The sequence below is a fragment of the Vigna angularis genome, chromosome 1 (genome assembly GCF_016808095.1).
Source record: "Vigna angularis cultivar LongXiaoDou No.4 chromosome 1, ASM1680809v1, whole genome shotgun sequence".
NCBI lineage: Eukaryota > Viridiplantae > Streptophyta > Magnoliopsida > Fabales > Fabaceae > Vigna > Vigna angularis.
In genome coordinates this window covers 25,592,709-25,614,308 of record NC_068970.1, presented here as the reverse complement: position 1 = coordinate 25,614,308, position 21,600 = coordinate 25,592,709, and the positions used below count along the sequence as shown (strand labels likewise).

The 21,600-nt window shown below is 31.3% G+C and overlaps 3 protein-coding genes across 3 annotated transcripts; 1 reads left to right on the top strand and 2 right to left on the bottom strand.

Annotated features, from left to right (window-relative positions):
* Positions 1-11,762: 11,762 nt before the first annotated feature.
* LOC108327990 (lectin 7) lies at positions 11,763-14,270 on the bottom strand. The gene is made up of 2 exons (XM_017561755.2): positions 13,493-14,270; positions 11,763-11,815 (listed from the first exon to the last, which is right to left on the bottom strand). The coding sequence occupies exons 1-2, from the start codon at positions 14,268-14,270 to the stop codon at positions 11,763-11,765; spliced, it is 831 nt and encodes a 276-aa protein (XP_017417244.2).
* Positions 14,271-18,321: 4,051 nt separating this feature from the next.
* On the bottom strand, positions 18,322-19,149 carry LOC108327982 (lectin 5-like). Its single transcript, XM_052867776.1, has one exon. It carries the CDS (start codon positions 19,147-19,149, stop codon positions 18,322-18,324), a length of 828 nt encoding a protein of 275 aa, XP_052723736.1.
* A 557-nt stretch (positions 19,150-19,706) lies between these two features.
* On the top strand, positions 19,707-20,486 carry LOC108327973 (lectin 7). Its single transcript, XM_017561731.1, has one exon. The coding sequence runs from the start codon at positions 19,707-19,709 to the stop codon at positions 20,484-20,486; it is 780 nt and encodes a 259-aa protein (XP_017417220.1).
* Positions 20,487-21,600: the final 1,114 nt, after the last annotated feature.

Genomic DNA, 21,600 nt, shown 5'->3' with positions numbered 1-21,600 from the left:
TTGAACATATTAATTCCAAAATCATCCTGGTTAACACCTTCATAGTGATTAATCATATTTGAGCTTTAATTAGGTCGATCTAATAAATAAAAGTTTGAGATAATGTGGTAGATTATACATTAATTATGTATTTCTTGTCCTTGTTATCTGAATTGAGCTGACTATGGCATAGGAGGACATTTGACAAGTATCCACTGATCGGTGTTAACCTTTGACAAATTCATTCGAGATAGTGTTTATATGCTCTCTGAATAGGCGGTCTTTGCTTTTTATCGTGTTCTGGCTTCTGTGCTTGGATAACTCACTCCTCCACCAGTCCCATGGTTTGTTTTGGGACTACACGTCAGGCTTTGTCGATGAGGTGGACTCTTGTCCGAGCGGTCCTTCTTCACGAATTGTCGCAAGTGGTCAACTTTGATTAGCTCTTCAATTTTGTCTCTCATGACCAAAACACTATTTAGTAGTGTGGTTATGGATTTTGTGATAGAGACAATGTTTGTTCTTGTCAACATTGCACAGGGTGGACTTCTTCCTTGGGGTGGAAAATAAGTCGACATTGAGGGCCTCTTTCAAAATGTTGGCTCGAGACACACTCAACAAGTTGTAGTTGTTAAAATGGGGATCCTTTGGTCTTTTTTTACCCGCGAACGATTTCTTATCCATTGCCTTTTTTTCTTCTCCGAACGACTCCACATGTATCTGCTTGTGGAAGTACCTCATATCTTCCACCTGCATGTAGTGGGCACTCTTTGCCTCAGCTTGTGCATACTTTAAACAAGTTTCACACAAAAGTTGTCAGCGAACGATCCCAGTCTCAATGTGTGATCATATGGTGCATGGCAACATTTAGGATGAGGTTTCAGATTTGCAAATTCATCTTTTCAAACCTCTCTATGAAAACCCACAATGACTCTTCTTTATCATGCCTAACATTAACCAAAGCGATCGATGCTAGGTGATGTTGTCGGCTTGTTACGAACTGGGCTCCGATTCTCGCTTGGGTGATCGCAAAACAGTATATGAAATTGCCCGACAACACAGCTAGGCCAAGGCGTTCCCTTTTAGAGACGTCGAGAAAACATACACCATATGGTTCATGAAAATTCAAATTTGCTCTTTTTGGTTATAGATCCATCATACTAATTGAACATTAGCATCCTCAAGTTATCAGGCAAAGGGGTCTTCATGATCTTGCGACAAATGGTAGTAGACCAGCGATGTTAATAATTGTGACAAAGTGATGGTTATCTTTGCTCGCAACAAAACTACTTGCATGGACTGTTCGATCTAATGCATCCTAGGGTTGCTTAGTTGGTCCTTGAAGAGTTGGGGTGAATGACACAGGGCCTTTATCACTCTTCTCCTGCTGAATGATCTCGTTCTCTACTTGCAATGTTTTTATTTCTTCCTCTTACTTCCTTTATATCTCATTCATTTGCCTCTACATTCTCCTCATCGTTTCCATTGGGTCCACAAGTGGTTGATGGTTTCCTCTAGTGCTTGATTGCTTACTAGGTTCCTTGTGGTCACCATGTAGGCTTCAAAAGTTTTCGCTCGACCTCATAATGGGCTCCAAAATTTTTCAAATGTAGGGTCGAAAGTCCACTTAATAAATTCTTTATTGTTAACTCTAGTTGTCCTCTTCCTGTTTGAAAAGTTTATTCTCCAACCATCAAGTGTACCTGTTAAAGATACTATGATATTTAAGTCAATTCAGGTTAAATTGATTAAGCAACTAATGTTATAATAAATATGTCGTAAAAGTTGCAACAAACATTATCTTTGACATGCATTTATAATTCTCCATAAGCTTATGATTTGGGTCACCCTCGTCACAGTCCAATTCCATTAAACTTGAATACTAACATGTTTAGATTAATTAGATAATTAGTTGATTCTAATAATAATCAATATGATTTTATTCATGCTTGGATCTATTAATAAGATAATTCAATACACTTATAATAAGAAGAGACAAAATGCAAACCAAATGTTACATTTAAAAATTATGTAAGATTTGTCGGATATAGATAAGGAAATAACAAATCAAAATAATTTTCAAATGAACTAAATGATGAAATATTTAATAAATTAACAAGATTTTTAATCAACTTATTTTTGGGAAGTTGGAGAATTGGTGGTTGAACATATAGCTCGAAATCAAATTGAGTCTGGGGATATAACAGTGAATATGAGAAATTAAGGATAAAATATTTCTCAAGTTCATTATTGATGAAATTGTGTTTACTTGGTCACCATGTTAATGAATTTAAAAAGGTATATAATAGATAAAGCCTTGATGATTAAATAAACCAATTTAGGAAACTAAAATCAACGTATTTGACTTAAGTATTAGTTAGTCCATATAATAACAATAAGTTAGAATTATCGATGAGAAAAATAATTATAAATCAACCATTAAGAGATATGGCCTGGCATAATATCAAAAGAAACAAATAAATTAAAGTCGAGAAAGAGATATACCAAAAGTGAAGAAAGATCAAGTAGCATATTTAGAAACTCTAATGAATAATAAAGAATTATGTGAAATGTATGAAGAGTGAGATGTGTTTTACGTAATTAGGGAATTATGTGAATATTGCATAAATAAAAATTGGCATCCTTATGTATCTAATTATTACAACAAGAGGAAGGTAAAGATAAAATGTCTAATCGGACTTATAGTTTTGATGTATCAAAAAGCTAATAAATTTTGTTATATGTTATTAAAAAATAAATAAAATAGACGATCATAAACAACTTTCTTTTAGAAAAAAAAAAGGAAAATGTAAAAATGTTTATGGTCATTAGACTAACAATTATAATCATTTAAAATATTTATACAATTGTACAAGGTCATCTCATGTTTGAGACAAATATCAATATTCAGACTCGAAAAAACTATTGAAAATTATATTGATTATTTATTGTTAAATTTTCTTTAATATTTTATTGATGATCTAAATTTGTTAGTATTTATCAATGGCTTAAATTCATTAGTTAATACTTACTAATAATTATCCACAAATTTTGATCATTAGCAAAATTTGTTAGTAAATAATATCACAATTAGGTCTTTTTTTTTCTTTCTTCTACGCTTCTCCTCTTCCATTGTTGTTGGTGTCACATTATCATTAATGGTCATCATCATTGTCGTCACGTTACTATCGTCTCTTGATCATCAACTCTAGCTTTGTCTTCTCTTCTTCTCACGTTACTATCGTCTCTTGATCATCAACTCTAGCTTTGTCTTCTCTTCTTCTGTCATTTTTCTTCTCATTCCCTTAATTTATACAAAAAATATCATTAGACTTTGAAGAAAAGTTTTTGTTTTTTATACTAAAGGATTTATCAACAAATTTTATTAATAAATTTTACCCAAATTAATCAAAACTCAAAACAAAAAGTATATAATTTCTTTTATCAACAAAATTTACTGACAAACAAATTTATCGATAATACAAATTATAATTTATAGATAAAATTTATCGATGGATAAATTATCAATGAAAATATTTATCACTAATACAATTATAATATATTAATAAATATTACTGACATATCCATTATTAATAAATATTTTTGTTAGTAATTTTAATTTTAAAATTTGTTGATAAAACCTATGGATAAATTTAATTTTATATATAAATCTAGTTTTGGTAGTAAAATTCTATCACTATTAAAAAAAATCTTGTAGTATATAATGTTTTACTGAGTTATCAAGATTTTAATTTCTAAAATCTCATTTTTTTATGTTTTTATATGTGAATTTCTTTTGTGGAATATAAGTGCTACACTTGGTCAACTATTCATATTTTAGTTAAAAAAATTGTAGATAAAAAATATATTTTTCACATTTTCTGTTTACATTTCGAAAACACTTTATCGATTACATATATATATATATATATATATATATATATATATATATATATATATATATATATATATATATATATATATATATATATATATATATATATAACTAGGTTGTGATGTGTGCTTCCGTCAAAACTTTTCAAACATAAAATCAAAATGCAGGCCGTTAGTCAGAAAAGTTTGATCGATGTCTTGGATTAGGTCAACCGTGTGTGTGTATTATTAATTGAACGAGACATGAGTAACAAGACAAATTTATATATTTTGTCAAGTTAAAAAAAAAATTCACTGGGACAACAAGAAGAAACAAATTGTAAAAGTTTAAGGATGGCGATAACCAAACAAATTAGTGCCGGCAATTTTTCTCTGAATATATTAAAATAATAAATATAATGAAATAGTTTTCTCGTAGAAGCGGTTTGCAAAAGTTGAGTACCATTTGTAAACTGAGAATTGAATCTCTCATTGTTTAAGTGATTGAATATGTTTGAGCAGTTTTTCATGAGTATTTTTTGAAAGAAAAAAAAAGGATAAAAAATCAAACAATATTTTTGAGTTAAAATTTTCTTATTTTATAAGTTGATTTATATAATTTTTCATTATAAATGCTTTTATTATAAATATTTCTTAGCTTATGAAAACAAACGTTTTTTTTTTGTTAAAAATGTTTGTTTAAATATAGTCTAATTCTTCTCTGCAACCATATGGCTAGTTACTTACATTAATGTTATTTATACAGGCCACTTATTTGAGACTATAAGGCCATTCAGCTGAAATGAACATTCAAAACTCTTAATTACTTATGAAGATGAAACAACTTTATATTAGTTCTTTTTATGATTAATTTCAATTATGATTGATCTCATTCAACAAAAATCTTTTTAGTAGAGATTAGTGATCAGATTTTTATTATTTACTTTTGAAGTTACGAGGTATTGAATATAAAAGTAGATGCATTATTTATAAGCCTTTTGCACAATCAAAACGAATTAGACGTTTTATTTGAACAAATGAAAAAAAATACCGAGTAGAGACTAAGTTTCTTTAATAAATCCATTTTACCGAAAAAAATCTTTAATAAATATTTTTTAATCACATTTTTATATACATAAACATAAGAATAAAATAAAGTTTCAAAATAATTTATTATAAACTACATTTTGAAAAACTCGAAATACGATATTGAAATTAGAGAGAGGACAATTGAAACTATAATTAAACGAGATAATTTAAAAAGTAAAACTCTTCTTATATTCAAATTATTGTGTAAACTTGTGTGCTAATAGTTCAAGAATTTGGAATATTCTACTTAAGTTACCGTAAGAAAACTTTTTTCTGTTGCACATAATTTTTCTACCGATTTAGCATAATGTCTTATATCTTGTGTGAGAATTTAGAAAAGTAAAGGGTGTTTCTTTTTTAAAAAAATAATAATGTGAAATTTTTTGTTACTCTATATGTTGGGAATCCAAGTGTGAGTCCAAGTCCCATATTGGATAGAAATGAGAAAGTAGAGCAGTATATAAAGGTGAAAGACTCATTAACCCATTGTCTTAAGGTTTTGGGTAAAGAGTGGTGTCGATTCCTTATATAGTTGGCTCAGATGTTATTGGTATTTGTATAACCCACAAGGAACTTCCTCCTCGATAGACCCAACACTATGATATCTTTATGTTTTTGGGATCTTTGTTTTCAAGTTGGTTAGATTTTGTGTGTGTGTGTTAGATAGAGTTTATAAGAAGCATTAGAGAATAAAGGTTGTTTAACCAAGGTAAGAGAAGTTAATTTTAATTTCTTGTACTATGGCACATTTGCACTCTGGTAATTCTATTCTAATTAGATCATGTTGGTTTGGATCAATTTGATGTTTAAAGTAGTTAATGTGAAATTTGTAATGGGTATAAATTGATTATGAGAAGCAAAAGTGTTGATTTAAATCTGTTTTGATTTGATAAAAATGACTGAACTATGAGTATTGAGAATTGTGTGGGTTGAAATTGAATGTGTAGTACATAATAATGTTATTACATTAGTGATGTGCGATGTTGGAAATATATGCATTTGTTATAATTGTGCTCTGTGAGTTATTCAATTGTTTGAATGATGATATTTGATGCATTTTAATATTGATAAATGGTGGTTGATGGAAATTTAGAAAGTATGCACCACTCAAAATAAGTCATTTGATCATTAAAAACATTCAAATATGGTGAAACTGGTATTTGCCATACTATTGATGCCACTACATCGTCGTTGGGCATTGCCTTGGCATAGAGCTCCACAACTTTGGGTGTTGGGCACCATTCTTGTCCTATTAGGCGCACTCCAAGTCATAGAGCATCATATGTCTTGGCATTGCGTGTTGTCCATATACTATTGGGTGCTTACTTCTTAGTGAGCTCTAATGGGTTGATGATGTTTAGGTATCATTGGACACTCCTTTCATATAAAGTATTATATTTTAATGGCTATGGATATGTGTTCGTCAAGAAACCATCCTTTATTCTACTAGGTTTAGAAACTTACATAAAGTATTAAAGTTTAGGTGATGATAATTGAAGAAGGTTCTTATGGCAGGAGTGAGATCCCTAGCAAGGTCATAAGTTAACTTACCTTGGTCATGTGAGTGTTTGGTATGACCAGTCTTAGTACTTTGTTTCTCTATTTAATGGCGGTTGCAAGGTTTATAGTATCCAAGTCAATGCATAAATCTAGATATTAAGTATAAAATCTTATATCATATCGAGTGCTTGGTTCTTTCAGAGATAAATTGATTTTGTTGGTTGCTAGTAATAAGGATTGTTGCTATGATAAATGTCTTACTACAAGTATGTTTGAAATTATATTAGTTTACCCTTTTCTCTTGTTAGTGTATTTTCTTATGTATCTCTTTTGTAATTATTACTATAATGGTGTGAGCAAGTGAGCATACATATAATGGTGAAGTAAGGCCTTAGAAATGGTGGTTGTAGCTGAGGTTTTGTTGTTGAGATGGTTAATGTGTATGAATGTAATATATGCAATTGTATTTTGAAACCTAACCTTTATGACTTAAGGATGTTCTTATTTTGAGAAACTATATTAATGATTGTGACTACATTATTTATGTATATTATGTATGTTTATTGTATTTTTATGGTTAAGGATTTCTTAAATATTTATAATGTGTAACATCCCATTTTTAAAACCTACCAAAATCAAACGTTACATAGATGATAATATAACAACTATATAAAACCAACCTACCATAAAGAAGAGATCTACTTCTACAGATCCATCTAACTACGCTTCTGCTTCACCTTCACTTCTCGTTGGAGCAACTGAAAAGACATTTCCTAAGCTCACACCATTTATGTGATCATTGCAAAAGTGAAGACAACACAAAAGCAAGTGTAAGATAATAATACAAAACAAATCATAATATACATTAATGTTTCACACATGAATCATTTTTTTCATAAAACAATCCACACATATTAAACATGCAAAGACCTAGACTGGATATAGTATCAATGTCGAGCTATGACGGTTCGTGCACTTGTAATGGTGAAACAGCCGACCTACCCCAAGCTATCACACAAGGTTAGTCTGTTAACCAACACCTTAGGCCAAGGTAAAGCCCATAGACTAGGACCTCCTGCTACTCTCACCACATGTCTCACCCCTCTGTATGTGAAAATGGATGACCATTAGATTGTTAGGATGAACTCCAAGACTGAGCTTCCTACATTCATACTTATAATACTTGAAACTACAAACAAAAAGTTTCACCTTGGAACTATTTTCCATAACTTAATTAGTCTAAAATCCAAAACCTAAAACTAAAATTGTTCTAAATTGTAACTATATTTAATTAGTACTACCTTAAGCTATCTATTCTATACTATTTCATACTAATATTCACTATTAATTAAACTAACTAATATTTAAACTAGATTACAAAGCTAATAAGCTAAAATCTAACCTAATCGTGACTCTAACAGTGAACTTAAACTAAGAAACTAATATCAAGACTAAAATTATACTAACCGAAACTACTTTTAAGACTAAAACTAACACACAAAAGCATGCTAAAAACATCAAATAAAACTAAATTTGTAAAACTAACCTAACTCAAAACAATGCAATTAGTAAAAAAAAATAATTAATGATAAGGAATTTATCAGCTTTTTTGTTGTTGTCAACAGATATATATTAATTAGTGGTCAACATCAATCTATTTTATTCCTGTGAAAAAAGTTTTAATGATCATTCAAATATATAAGACTTTTGTAATTTTTCTTTTAACATCAACGAAAACAAATACTTGTTTACTTGCGCACATCTCTTACTATTACAATTTTTTATAGCTTGTTTTTTTTTTCAATTTTGTTTTATTTAATTTATCTAATTTCACATTAAAATTAAAATTTTAATTAAGCACAAAACTATAGAATCTCAATTCTTTAATTCTTTGTAATTTTTTCATATTATAAAGTTTTTAAAAGACTAAACAAATTTTTAATAACAAAAATTGTTTTTAGACTATTTTTTATGTTTATGGCATTTTTTAACTTCAATTTTATTTGTTTGGATATGGATCGATTAAATTATTTCTTTTTACTTTCTCTTCATTATGGCATTTTTCTTCAATTATTTCATTTCATTCTGTATAAATCATTAGTAATATTAAAATTTTTAAGTAAGCACAATTTCATAAACACTAGCGTGTTAATTTTTTTATATTTCAGTTTTATTAAAATAATTACTTTTGTCTAATAACACAATTTTTTAATATTTATTGTATAAAGTATATTAAAATATTTATTTTCATTTTCCTTTTTTAAAATTAAAATACATATTAGAATGAGTTTTCGAAAAACTAAACATTGACTAAATAAATATAAAGTAAAATTGGTACATGAAGAAGATAAAAAATTATACTTTTTTTTTTAAAGTTAGTTATACATAATTGTTCTTTAGGATAGTTTAGTTAACATTATTTATCCATTTAAAATTAGTTTAGAGTATTAAGATAATGTGCAGTTCTATTTTATAAGTTTTTAGCTTAATTCTAGTTTAGTTAAGTGAACTAAAGTAATGTAGTTATGTAGAATGAATTGCCTAACATGATTTTAATGTTTTGTGCAGAAATATCAAACGAAACCAGTGCATGCATGTGGCATCAATGTTGATGAAGATGAATCTCTAGCAAAAATACACAAAAGGACAATCATGCAAGTTTGGAAAGATTTGGTCTAAGGGTTGAAAAGTTGATCAAAAAGTCAACTTTTTGAAATTTTGCTCCAATATGAAATCTAACTTTTTTGAACTTCAAAGAATACATGAAAATACACTTATGTGAAGATGGAAAAGCCTTAAAACTGCATTGGAATTGAAAATTTTGATTGCACATGACTAGTTAGCTAAAGTGTAGTTAGTGTACATAGTTAGTTTACATAGTTAAGTCTAATTTTGATTCTTTTAGATGAATAAGACTCTAACTTGTGTTGATGGCTTGTATGTAGTGAGATGAACTCAATTCAATGGTTAGGAGTTGATTAAAATATAAGAAAATATAATTTTTCAATTGAGAAGAATTGTGAACCATTTTAAAGAATACTTAAATTTTAAAGTTTGACCTCATGGTTGATTTTTGTATTTAAGGTTCCGATGGGTGATTTAAGAGTTAAAAACCTTTAAGACACTAAAATGGACTTTTAAAAAGTTGATTCAATGTGAAGGAAGCACCAATTCTAGCAAACTTAGAATTTGACTACAAAGAACCATTCTAGATTTTGAAAAGTTAACCAAAGTTTGACTTTTTATTTTGAAGCTCAAATGCAAGTGTAAGGGGATGAAGACTAGATTAGAGTTACTCAAAACTCAATGCAGAAGTGACAAATTTAAAACCAAAGTATTTTTTTTATTCTTTTATTTGTTTATTTCAGATTTTGATTCTTGATACAATTTTGAATTTCAACTGATTATTTTGATGTTTCTAGATTTAGATGTGTTTAGTTTATCTTTTGGAACATGTTTGAATGTTTAACTCGTAGTTTAGAAGTTGAGTTCATATTTTGATATATTCATTTCAGTTCTTCATCTCATCACTTCACTAATACGCATTTTATATTCACATTTCATTATTTGTCCATTGTTTTTTATGTTTCTTGATTTGTATTACTTCATTTTAGTTATATAAGTATGTTAGGAAGTTTTAATTTCGTTCTCAAATCTTAAAATCAAAGTTCCTAATTTGATAGTTAGATTCATTAGTTTCTTTAATGAGTTAACCTATATTTTGTTTCAATAGATTCTCACTCCACACTTAACCAAATGATTTTGTAACACTTTTATTGTTCAATACAAATTGAAATCAGACGCTAAGCTTAAAATTTCATGCATTGTGTGATGAAAACCTATGTTGCCTTGCACATTCACATAATAACATTTCGAGGTCCATTTTAGTTTCATGATTTCTTTAGTTAATTCGTAGTTTTCAGTAGTTGCATATCATTAGTTAGTTTGTTTCATGCCTTAGTAATTCATTTCCATGTATTGTAGATTGCTTTAGAATGCTAATTTATGCATTTTCCTTTGTTATATGCTCATTATACATATAGATTTTAGGATAAAAGTAATGCATTATTTTCATTATATTGTTAGGATGTTCTAGTTAGTTTAGTTTTAGTAGAGTAGATTTCCTTCGTTTGCATCACATTAACACACTTATATACATTCAAGTTTATTGTCTCTCCTACGATTGATCTTTGCTTTCACATTATACTATAGAAGTGGGGAAATCATTTTTTCATAAATTCTCAGCGACAAAAGAATTTATAAAAGGTCAAGGCCTTATGTTTAAAGCTATGAACATATCCAGAAAATACTATAGAAACCAAACTTGGCTAGTAGAATAGGATCTTGGGTTGTAGAGCTATATAAGTTCCATACCCAGTATGAATAGAAAAGATCTATAAAGATATAATGCTTAATGGATTTCACTAACGAGTTTCAAATGGAGGAGTTGTTAGAAGAAGCATGAAGGACATTACATGTTGATGGTTTGTCTAGTCTTAAAGGTGCATGTGGTGAGATAATGCTTGAAGGGCCTAACGACGTATTGATGGAGAAATCACTACACTTCGACTTTAAGACTTCTAACAACTAAGCTGAGTATGAGGCCTTGATAGTGGGGTTGTCCCTGGCTAGGGAGATGGGGACACCAAAGGAAGACATACCTTCGAAATAGAGCGACACAAGACCTCTTGAAAGAGAGTACACCTTGTCAAAGAAGGAAAAAACGAACCTTAAATGCAAAAATAATTTAGCTTTTATAGACATGAGTGATGTAGTTTCGACTTCAACCCCTTCGTCTTCAATTGCTATATCTTCTCACATCTAACGATCAAGGATCTCCACCACAACACTCCTCTCGAAAAAACCTTAGAGCTGACATGCATGACCTCTCAAGCTTCTTTGTCTTTTTGTACCTCGAGACTAAGAGACTACTATACCTATACGATGAAATACCTACCCAAAGAACATGAAATTTTCTTTTGCAAATATCTCAACTTGTCAAGGTTCTCATTCATACCATATTGACCTTGGGGGCTAGTGTACTATTTACATATGAGATCATCTTGGTCTCCACATAATAATGGTACCATAATAGTTAAGTGTTCTGAGATCTTCTTGGCCTTATATGTGTTGAGATCACTTGGCCTTAACAAGCATAATAACCGGTACGTATTCTTAAAAGTCACATCTTATAAGGCAAGGGATGATATCGTGTCTGCCTCATCGTAGTTAACACCATGTAGGCCTAGTTATAGCCGAGATCATTGTAGTTGACACTTTTTTACTAATGTTATTAGACAAATTAATCGTGGTAATTATCTTTACATAAGAAGCTGAAAGAGTTCTTTACGAAATATATTCCACAAGTAAGAACAATAAAAATAAATAAATATTTTTTATAATTTTATTATAACAATTGATTAAATTAAAAAAATAATTATAAAACGTAAAATAATTTATATTAATAAAAATATAATTAATAATGAAATATGTAAAACAGTATTATGCGAAAAACACTATTTTTTTTATTAACAGGTATAAATAGATAATTCACCCAATATCCCAATTCAATAATGTGCTCAAATAATAATTTTACTTAAAAAATGGGTAAAGAAAAAATACAAGTTAGAAAAAATAGTTCATAAATTAAATAAAACATAATCAATATTACTTATTGAAAATATTTTTATCTCTTTCTATAGATCAATAATGTCTACAATGATAATCATCAACATATATCTTATCAAATATTTTTCACACAAAGCCTTGATACTAAATTATAGTGTAATTTAAAAATCATTAGTAAATTAAAGTAAGCATCGGGAGTTAATTGATAGACAAGTGGTAAACTACTAATATGTGGCAAAATCTAGGTAGTTTTTTTTATGTCCTTGTGGCAATCCCACCAACCTTTGAAATCAATCCATGATTCTATTTTAATAAAATTATACAACTATATATAATTATGGTTTTCACGTCTTTTGTTGATAGTCTTTTTCTCTAATGAACACAACAAAATAAATTAAAAAGATATTAGTGCTTACAAATGAATTATAGTTTTTTTTTAATTTTCTATTGTGTTATTTTCTATTAAACACAATAACACTATATTATTTTTTAAATATACATTTCAGAATTATTAGTGATTCTTACATTGGAATTTATTTATTATATAAAAGTATTTTATTCCATTTTTGGATTTGAGGATAGATTTAATAAGTGTGATAGATAAATAATATTTTAATAAATAAAATGGTAAGATTATAATTTTGTTCTTTTGATTAAAATTAATTTAAAATAAAATTTAATTACTTTAAATCAAGTTAAAATAAAATGTGAATTGTTATTCAAAATAAAATAAAAAATTAATTGATGAAATTAATTTAAATAAAATGTGATTGATACACTAGTAAACGAGATCTTCTTCTCTTCTCAAACTTTTTTCAAACGTTTTTTAAGAAATTATTTGTTGAACTTATCTGCATGAACTTGTTTATTATTAGTTATTGTTGTTTGTTGTTAATACTACACTATACATTCATAGTTCTTGTTTGTTATTGACATTGTATAACTGAAACCTCACTATCATTTGTACATACTTCCAAAATATCTCTTAAATAGATGTGTAGTAAATATTTAATCGTTTATAAATTAAATGTAATTATTAACCATGTGTACCGATTTATGTGTAATAGTCATTAAATTGTATACCAATTTTGCATTCCTTAAACTCAATATTGGCCACAAGTACTAGAAAGTGAGTTTAAAGTCTAATTCAACCCTAACCGACTTGTAAAGTAAGGTTTACACCTCACTTGTATATTATATTTTGATATATGTGAGACTTCCAATAACTATTCATGAAATTAAATTGCAATTCAATATCAATATTGTTAAGAATAAAGTGGAGAAAGGTCACTTATTAGCAACTTAATAATAATCAGCAACAAACTGGCTTATTCGAAATAAAAATGAAAACACTAAATCAAACGACACTTGTTGTCTTTCCCACCACTGATCATAAGGGACCAATTCTAGTAGTAGCCGGAAGTGAAGGTCCAAGAAAGAATGTTATGTATTTCAACCAATTGTCCTGTGGCTCCCGAGAATCCAACCCTAACCCATTCTGGCAGAACAGTCCTCAAATCAATCACAAACGAGAGACTAGTGTCAGCCACGTTGCTTCCAGGGTATGTTAAAAGCACGTCTAAACTTTTCTCCACAGGATCATAGCTCACACTGGCGAATGCAACAAGCACTTTCCCAGCAATGTCAGTTTCCCATGCCTCCGTTGTCACCGAAGAAATGGAGTTAACATCAATACCTACATGTGCAGAGGGAGGATCCCAGGGGTTCCCACTGAAGGAGTCAAATTCCACAGCCACTATTTGGTTCTGGTACACGTTTAGGGCAGTGTCAGGACTGAAAAGTCCAAGGAATCCACCACTGGAATTTTGTGGAATGATGGAGTTGAACGGAGCGAGGAAGAAGGCAATGCCGTCTGCAAAGAGCCCAGGACCGTTTGGCGCCACAACAAAGGAGAAGTTTGTGTTGAAGCGTGCGAGCTTGCCAGTTTTGGCATCCCAAAGGTGCACGGGTGCAGCATAGGACGCTCTGCCGGCGCTGTTCTGTGTGACAGGTGTAAGCTTTATGGTCCCTTCTGAAAAAGAGGCATCACCTTCGAGGGCAATGGTGTTTGTGTAGGACCCAAAACTGGGGAATGAAAAAGAAGCTGACTTGACGTTTTGGGTCAGTCCGAGGAAGGAAATGATGATAGTAAAAAGAGACACGAGGTTTTGAGTTTGAGTTCTTGAGTTGTTGATGGCCATGGTTGCGAAGTCTGAAGAAGTAAATTAATGTGATGATAGATTGATAAGAATGTTTGGGTTTATATAGAGATGGTAGAGGGTTTAGGAATGAAAACGAAGAAAGGCCAAAAAGTTGATGAAAATGATGGAGGCAGGCCCGCGGCCAGCAAGAGTGTTATCGTATCAAGAAGCCAAATGACTTGAATAGGACACATTAGACGGTGTTTGGAGCAGTCAAGGTGATAAATACAATGCTATTCTAACTTTGAAGGCAATCAAGTTTCCATATATTACTAGCAGAGTGGGAGTAAAAGTTAAAACCAAGCACCGTATAACTGGATTTACAAAAGGGTAATCTTATATTAACACATTTGTTTTTTACAATAAAACAAAAATACGTGTATTATGTAAAATTATTGTACAAAAATCTATATAATTCTTTTTCCTTCAAAAAACTTGTTTTTGTCTCTTATCTTAGTATAAAAATATGACTAGTCTCATAGGTGGTTTGGTCTGCGGTTGGGTGAATCTGGTTCTTTTTTCTCATATAATATAGTTTTTTTATTTATTTACAGCATATTGTAACTAATATTTACATAGACAATTCGATTTTCTAGAAATCAAATTCTAACTTCTTATTTCAATAATTTTTATAAAAAAATATATTAAAACTTGGTTTTTGAGAAATTGAATTTTGATTTTATTTTTTTGATAACTTTTTCAAAAATATATATTAAAAATCAAAAAATTGTTGATGACTTCAACAGTTTTTTTGAAAATCGTTGAAGATCTAAACAATTTTTAAAAACCGTTGAAAATTTGAATGATTTTGAAAAATTTTCAAGCTTTCAACAATTTTTGTTAACTTTTAACATATTTTATTAAATTTTGTTTTTAATTTAAAATTAATAAAAACTTAATTAGTTTTAACATTTTAATAAGATTTAATATGTTAAAAAATATATTAAATCAAATTGTATATTATTATTATTATTATTTTATAATATTGTCATAATAATTATTAAAATAATAACATATATCATATTAACATTAGCTTCCAAGGACGTTGACTCTGAGTGCTAGCTACGTACCCATCAATGAAGGCGAGATACAACAACACCCTATAACTGCTAGAAAGATATCGTTGAGCGATATATCAGTAAATGATGGGTTTTTGTGCTCTACTGATATGGGGCTCAACACTAAGCTTCCACTGCTCAACATTGCAGTTCCAGAGAAAAAATTTAAGGCTCAAGGTTGAGCGGTGTAGGGCAAGGCTGAGGGAAGGACTGCAACAGATGTTATTTTCAATGGTTTTAACCTCTTAAACCTTGCATTTTGACACTCAAACCTTAATAAAGACACTGACACACAAATCAAGCTACACTAGCCTGAATTAATCATAATAAATACAATCACAACATAATGTATGCAGAACAAAACCCAATTATATAAGTCACTAATGCACATGAAAACAACATGACACCACAACAACACAAACATACATTGCACATGCCACCAATACATAAACAACACAAAAACAACATGAAAACTGAATCAAGCAACAAAGCAAACTTAGAAAACTAGGTTTCCTCCTAGGAAGCGTTTGTTTAACGCCATGAGTTGACGGATGAAGCGATGAAGCTTTGTTGTTGCAGTTGGTGTGCTCCTTCTCACCAACATTCTTGAATAACTTTCTAGTCATGAAATTGGCTCTCCAAGAATAAAAAACCTTCAATTCAGCCCTTCCACTAGCTTTGACATCTTCAGACACCCACAACGTACTTCTAATCACCATTGTCTTGCGAACTGTGGGATCGTTACTTCCCACCAAAGAGTAGTGGTGACTAGGCTTCCTCATTTGTTGCTCCCTCTCTGCTAAATCTTTCAACAAAGCACTTGGAGAATCTGGAGCAACTTGTTGTGCTCAAGCTTGTTGTCTCCTTGTGTCACTATAATTCAATCTCAAGATATACAAAGGGTGATTATGAGGCTGTAGTCCTCCTTGTGCGAGCGCTACCCTACATATACCTAAAGATAATTAGGCTAAAGCCACAAGTCAGCCCAAATCAAATAATATCTATTTACAATAATAGAGTAGAGAATGTATAAAAGAAGAAAGTCTAGATAGGTTAGAAATTGCACAATAGTCTAGTATTGACCACGAGTCCCTGATAATAGCGCCAACAACTTGGTAGGCTCATTGGCAAGCATAATGAATCGTTCAAGTAATAAAATCATGGTAAGACCATGTATCATTTTTCTAAGAGACACTCATGTAACATAGTCAATTGTATGATTAATAACTCATCTAGTCTAACGAATAGTTCATGAATTTAAACATTATGCAAGTAAATAAAGATTTACAAAGAAGGATGGACTTTGGTAATTGGAGACACTTATGAGTGGAAAAAGGGTAAATGGTATGAATGACTATGTTAAGGGTAATGTTCACCGGCTTCACTCTCTTGCACATACGAAATCATCTCATGTTCATCAAATACTAATGTCAACCCTCTAAAGCACTCAAAGCCTAATCCCTTAGGTGAGAGAGGTTTTCTAACTAAGCGTCAATCCCTTGATCACTCAACAAGTGAACCCATATTAGGACCTAGGGTTTTAGGCAACTAATGGATCATGTTTCATTCCTAGACACAAATCCTCACTAGATATCTTGTTTCTAGGTTAGGGTTCACTAGATTTTTTCCAAAACCTAAAGAAACCGCAAATCGAGCTAAGAACATCCTCATTCCCGCAAGCATTAAGAGTAGAAACAAGAAATTAGCATTTATAAAGGAAGATGCATATATATAATCAAAGCATTTATAAGGTACAAGAGAGTTCAATAATTACATTTATCCCAAAAAAGATGGGTTTGACTCTTCATTTCCAAGGAGAGCCTCAAAGCTTACAAAAATGAAATATGGAAAAAGAAGGAGACCCAAGGAGGGAGAATATGATATTCTCACATGCCTCACGTAGCCTCCATGAGCTTTAAGCAGTCAATCTCGCCTCTAAACCACCAAAGACCCCAAATGCTTCAAGAAAGCTTGAATAAATAGGAAATTTTGACACATTAGTAAATCCATCGCTCAGCGGTTGGTCTTTGGTGTTCAACGCCAGCCTTCATGCACTATTGTAAAAATGGCTTTTGACGTTTGTTATTTTTGACATTCAACGTCCAATCCAAATTCGACGTCTTATTGGGATACATCAATTTTAACGTCGGATCCCCTTTTGCGAGACTAACTTAAATATTATAGTAAGTATCTATCTTTTGGTAAGTTAATTATAATTGGGTCATTTTTAAGAGTGTGTTTGGTAGTAGTCCAATATCCAAAGAAAAAAAGTTGTTTGATATCATTTCAAATAATTTAACACTTACTAGTAAGATAAAATGGTTATAAGAAACGAAAAAGAAAAAAATGAAAAGTAACCAAGGATAGTATCAAGGAGTTAAATTTTGGAAAATGTTTTTTAACAATTTTTTTTGACAACTTTTTTATAACTGTTTATGTGGTAGCTCGTGATTGGTCCGTTTCAAATATACAGACGAATAAAATATTGACACATAATCTGTTATCAAAAAATTGTTAAAAAAATTTGTTAACATACTTTAAATTTTTTAGTGAAATATATCAATGTACATATGAAATATGTGAAAGTATGAATTCCTTTAATGATTTTGTTAGAGAAAACGAAGTATTACATGTTAAAAAATGTCTTTCTAATAACTTTTTTTGACAATTTTTTCATAACAATTGTTAACTTGTGATTAGTTCATTTCAAATATGTGAACCAATAAAATAATATTACATAATCTATTGTTAAAAGTTATTAAAAAAAGTTGTTAAAATATAATTGTAGTTAGATGTTTTAGTTGGAAGGAAAAAAGTTAAGCAAAATTAACAAAGTAAAAACCATGACTATTAATTCAATAACACCAAGCTTGGGCTTACGAGGAAAACACAAACACTCATGCAGAATCCATAAAACACTGACAACTCAGAATTGCAGACTTGGCCCTCTTCCTTATTACAGATCATTATTCTCTTTAGAGGAAGTAGGTCTGCTAGATACGTGAAGCGAAAAACCAAGAGAGAATGTCATGAGTCTCAACGCTGTCACCAGTGGCACCAGAGAACCCAATTCTCACCCATTCCGGCAGAACACCCCTCAGATCAATTGTTTTCGACAGCCCAACAACAGTGGGGGGATGAGTATCATACACAACGCCCACACTCAACTCTTTCTTCCCGGAATCGTAGATAATGCTACCTTTTCCAATCGAACCTTCAGGAACTGAATTAATAGGCCAATCTGTCGTCTTCACAGACTCAAGACTGTTGATGTCCACACCAATGTGCGGAGCAATGGCAACAGGCTCGGGATCCCATTCATTTCCGAAGCTGTCGAATTCAATCGCCACTATCTGATTCTTGTCGGCGTTGAAAGCAGTTTCGGGAGTGAAGAGTCCGAGGTATCCCCCAGTTGAATTTTTGGGAACGCTCGGGTCAGCATCGAATGGTATGATGAAGAAAGAGAGGCCATCAGCGTGGATTTGTGACCCAGCGGAATCAACGACGAAGGAGAACACAGTTTCGAAGTCTGCAAGTTTCCCTGTGGTTTTGTCCCAGAGACGGACGGGTGGAATGTAAACAGCACGACCAGCACTGTGTTCGCGAATGATCGGATTGCCGTATGATCCACCGTCTCTTCTAGTCAATTGTATTGCACCGTCTACTACACGGGCATCGCCGAGGAAACCAATGTCGAACTGTATTCCTGGCTCGAATTTCGAGAAGCTGAATGAAAGTGAATCTGACTTCACGTTATTTACAAGAAACACAAAACAGAAGGAAATCATGAGAAGGGGAAATGGAATTCGTGTTTTAGCCATGGTTGACACCCCAGAGATTACTTTGAAACTTAATTGATTGGTGGTGCATGGCAAAACCCAGAAATTCGAGTTATATATAGGCTGGCTGATCCGTTCTAAATCAGTAAATTCAATAAAAAATGATTTTCCAACAATGCACCTAACATAGTAATGTGTGGTCAAAACATGAAAGGTGAAAAATCCTAGGATTGCTTCATATATCTCTCTCGAAAGATTTTAGTCAATATTACTTTGGATTACTGGCGCTTGTCCTAAATATATGTCATTCTTTGATCACAACAAAAGCAAAAAATCATACATATTTATTAATTTATCATGAATAAATATTTACCTAAATGAGTAAAAAAATGTCTACCGTTAACTGTACTGAAATGAGTTGCTCCCTTGTGAATGTGAAAAAGACTTCACCCTTGTTCTAATCACCCTTCATCCGCTGTCTAGTAAAAACTATGTAAATAGTTTGGCCATTTCCTATCCTGCACATAATTTCATTTTCTCAGCTCAGAAAAACCTCTTTGTGTATATCTAGTGGATTGACATTTACCATTCTCCAAGCCATGGCTGCTTTGTACAACACAAAGCCCGTTTTCCTGCTCCTCATCCCGCTCCTAATGCTGCATCGCAGTTCAGACACATCTTTCAATTTCCCCAATTTTTCAGGGCCATACGCTAACACCCTTTTAAACTTCCAAGGCGATGCCTTTGCATCAACTGGTGTAATAGAACTAACAGAAGTCCTGAATAACGGCACAATCGTGCTCCACAGTGCTGGCAGAGCCACCTATGCTCTACCGGTGCGTCTTTGGGATGCAGAAACAGGTAAGACGGCAAGCTTCACCACTACCTTCAGTTTTAAGATACTGAACGCTCCAACTTTAGATTTTGGCGAGGGGATCTCTTTCTTCATTGCACCGTTCCGCTCCGACATGCCCCGTGATGCAGTTGGTGGATACCTCGGACTTTTCAGTCCCCACACCGCTCTAAAAAACACCAGCCGAAACCATATAGTTGCCATTGAATTTGACATGCACCGAGATGAATGGGACCCTCCTTTTCCCCACATAGGCATTGATATTAACTCCATTTCTTCTGTAACAACAGTGGCCTGGGAAAATAAACAGCTTGGGGTTGCAACAGTATCTGCTACCGTTGCCTATGATCCTGTGGCACAAAATTTAAGCGCGGTCGTAAGTAACGACGGACCTAGTATTGGGCACGTGATTGATTTGACGACCGTTCTGCCTGAATGGGTCAGCGTTGGGTTCTCCGGTGCCACGGGACAGCTGATTGAGCTGCACAAGATTCTATCTTGGACTTTCAGCTCTAGCTTCAATTAGGAAAATGGCGTCTGCTATGAGATGATATCAAATACTTATGTTACATAGGAATGAGTCATCAATCATGATTTACTTTCACTTATCTTTTAAAATAATAATCACTTAATACCTGTTTTATTAATACTTTATAATAATAAAACTTTTCAATTTTTATATTAATTATTCTTATTATTACTTTATTATTATTATATAATGAAAAGATAATTAATATTTACATTTTTTAATGTAATATAATATAATATAACATTAATAAATAAATAAATCTAATTATTTTTTTCTTTCCTAATTTATATGATATTATTTTCTCTTTTCTTTTTTCTTTTTTTTATTCTATCTTATCCTAAAATCTGAACAAAACATAAAAGAGAGGTTAATAAATAAATAAAAAACACACACACGTGTATGTAGTATTTCCTTTTATTGAATTTTAAGAAATGAAAATCAAAGATTAATTATTACCAGCAGCCTTTGGGAAATCCATGCTATTGGAAAAGTTGACTAGGAAGGGACCCTTTAGCTTTTCCATAAGACACTCAGAAAATTTTCTGAAATATTGATTAATATGAGAAAATTACATTAGTCATGTGTAGTAGAGTTGACTTTTCATTGGTAACATAAGCTTTTAGCCAACTCTAAGTTGATATTTTTTCTTGCAGTGACCATTACCATTACAACCAACCATCACCAGCATACCAAAGTTATTATAACATTTTAATAAAAGTAGAATGTTATTCCTCTAACAATATTTTTTTCTTTATTCCCATCGTACTAAAATTAATTAATTTATAATTACCATTCAACTTTTGTTTAAGTTATTATTTAAATATAACTATTTCATAATAATAATAATAATAATTGATACACATATTTATTTTTATCATTGCTACCATTAGACAATCTATTAAATGAGTCAATCACTATGTTAATCATGAGAAGTGTAATATTTCTATCAATGATTAAAATGGGTCACAAATCCGGCCCATCACGGGTTTGAGTCGGATTAGGTTTGAAAAAATTGTATTTTTTTTTTATGCGAGTCAGATTTCAACCCGACTCATTTAAATCCGGCTCATGCGGGTTGAACTTGTGGTGGACTGGGTTGGCCCACCAACCC

Excerpts from the sequence above, each read along its gene's own strand:
- LOC108327990 (XM_017561755.2), bottom strand. The coding sequence starts at position 14,270 with ATGGCCATCAACAACTCAAGAACTCAAACTCAAAACCTCGTGTCTCTT. Across the intron at positions 11,816-13,492 it reads CATTCTTTCTTGGACCTTCA|GTTCTTACTTGTGGAATATA; the intron begins CTTCCGGCTACT and ends TTTATTTTTATT.
- LOC108327982 (XM_052867776.1), bottom strand. The coding sequence starts at position 19,149 with ATGGCTAAAACACGAATTCCATTTCCCCTTCTCATGATTTCCTTCTGT.
- LOC108327973 (XM_017561731.1), top strand. The coding sequence starts at position 19,707 with ATGGCTGCTTTGTACAACACAAAGCCCGTTTTCCTGCTCCTCATCCCG.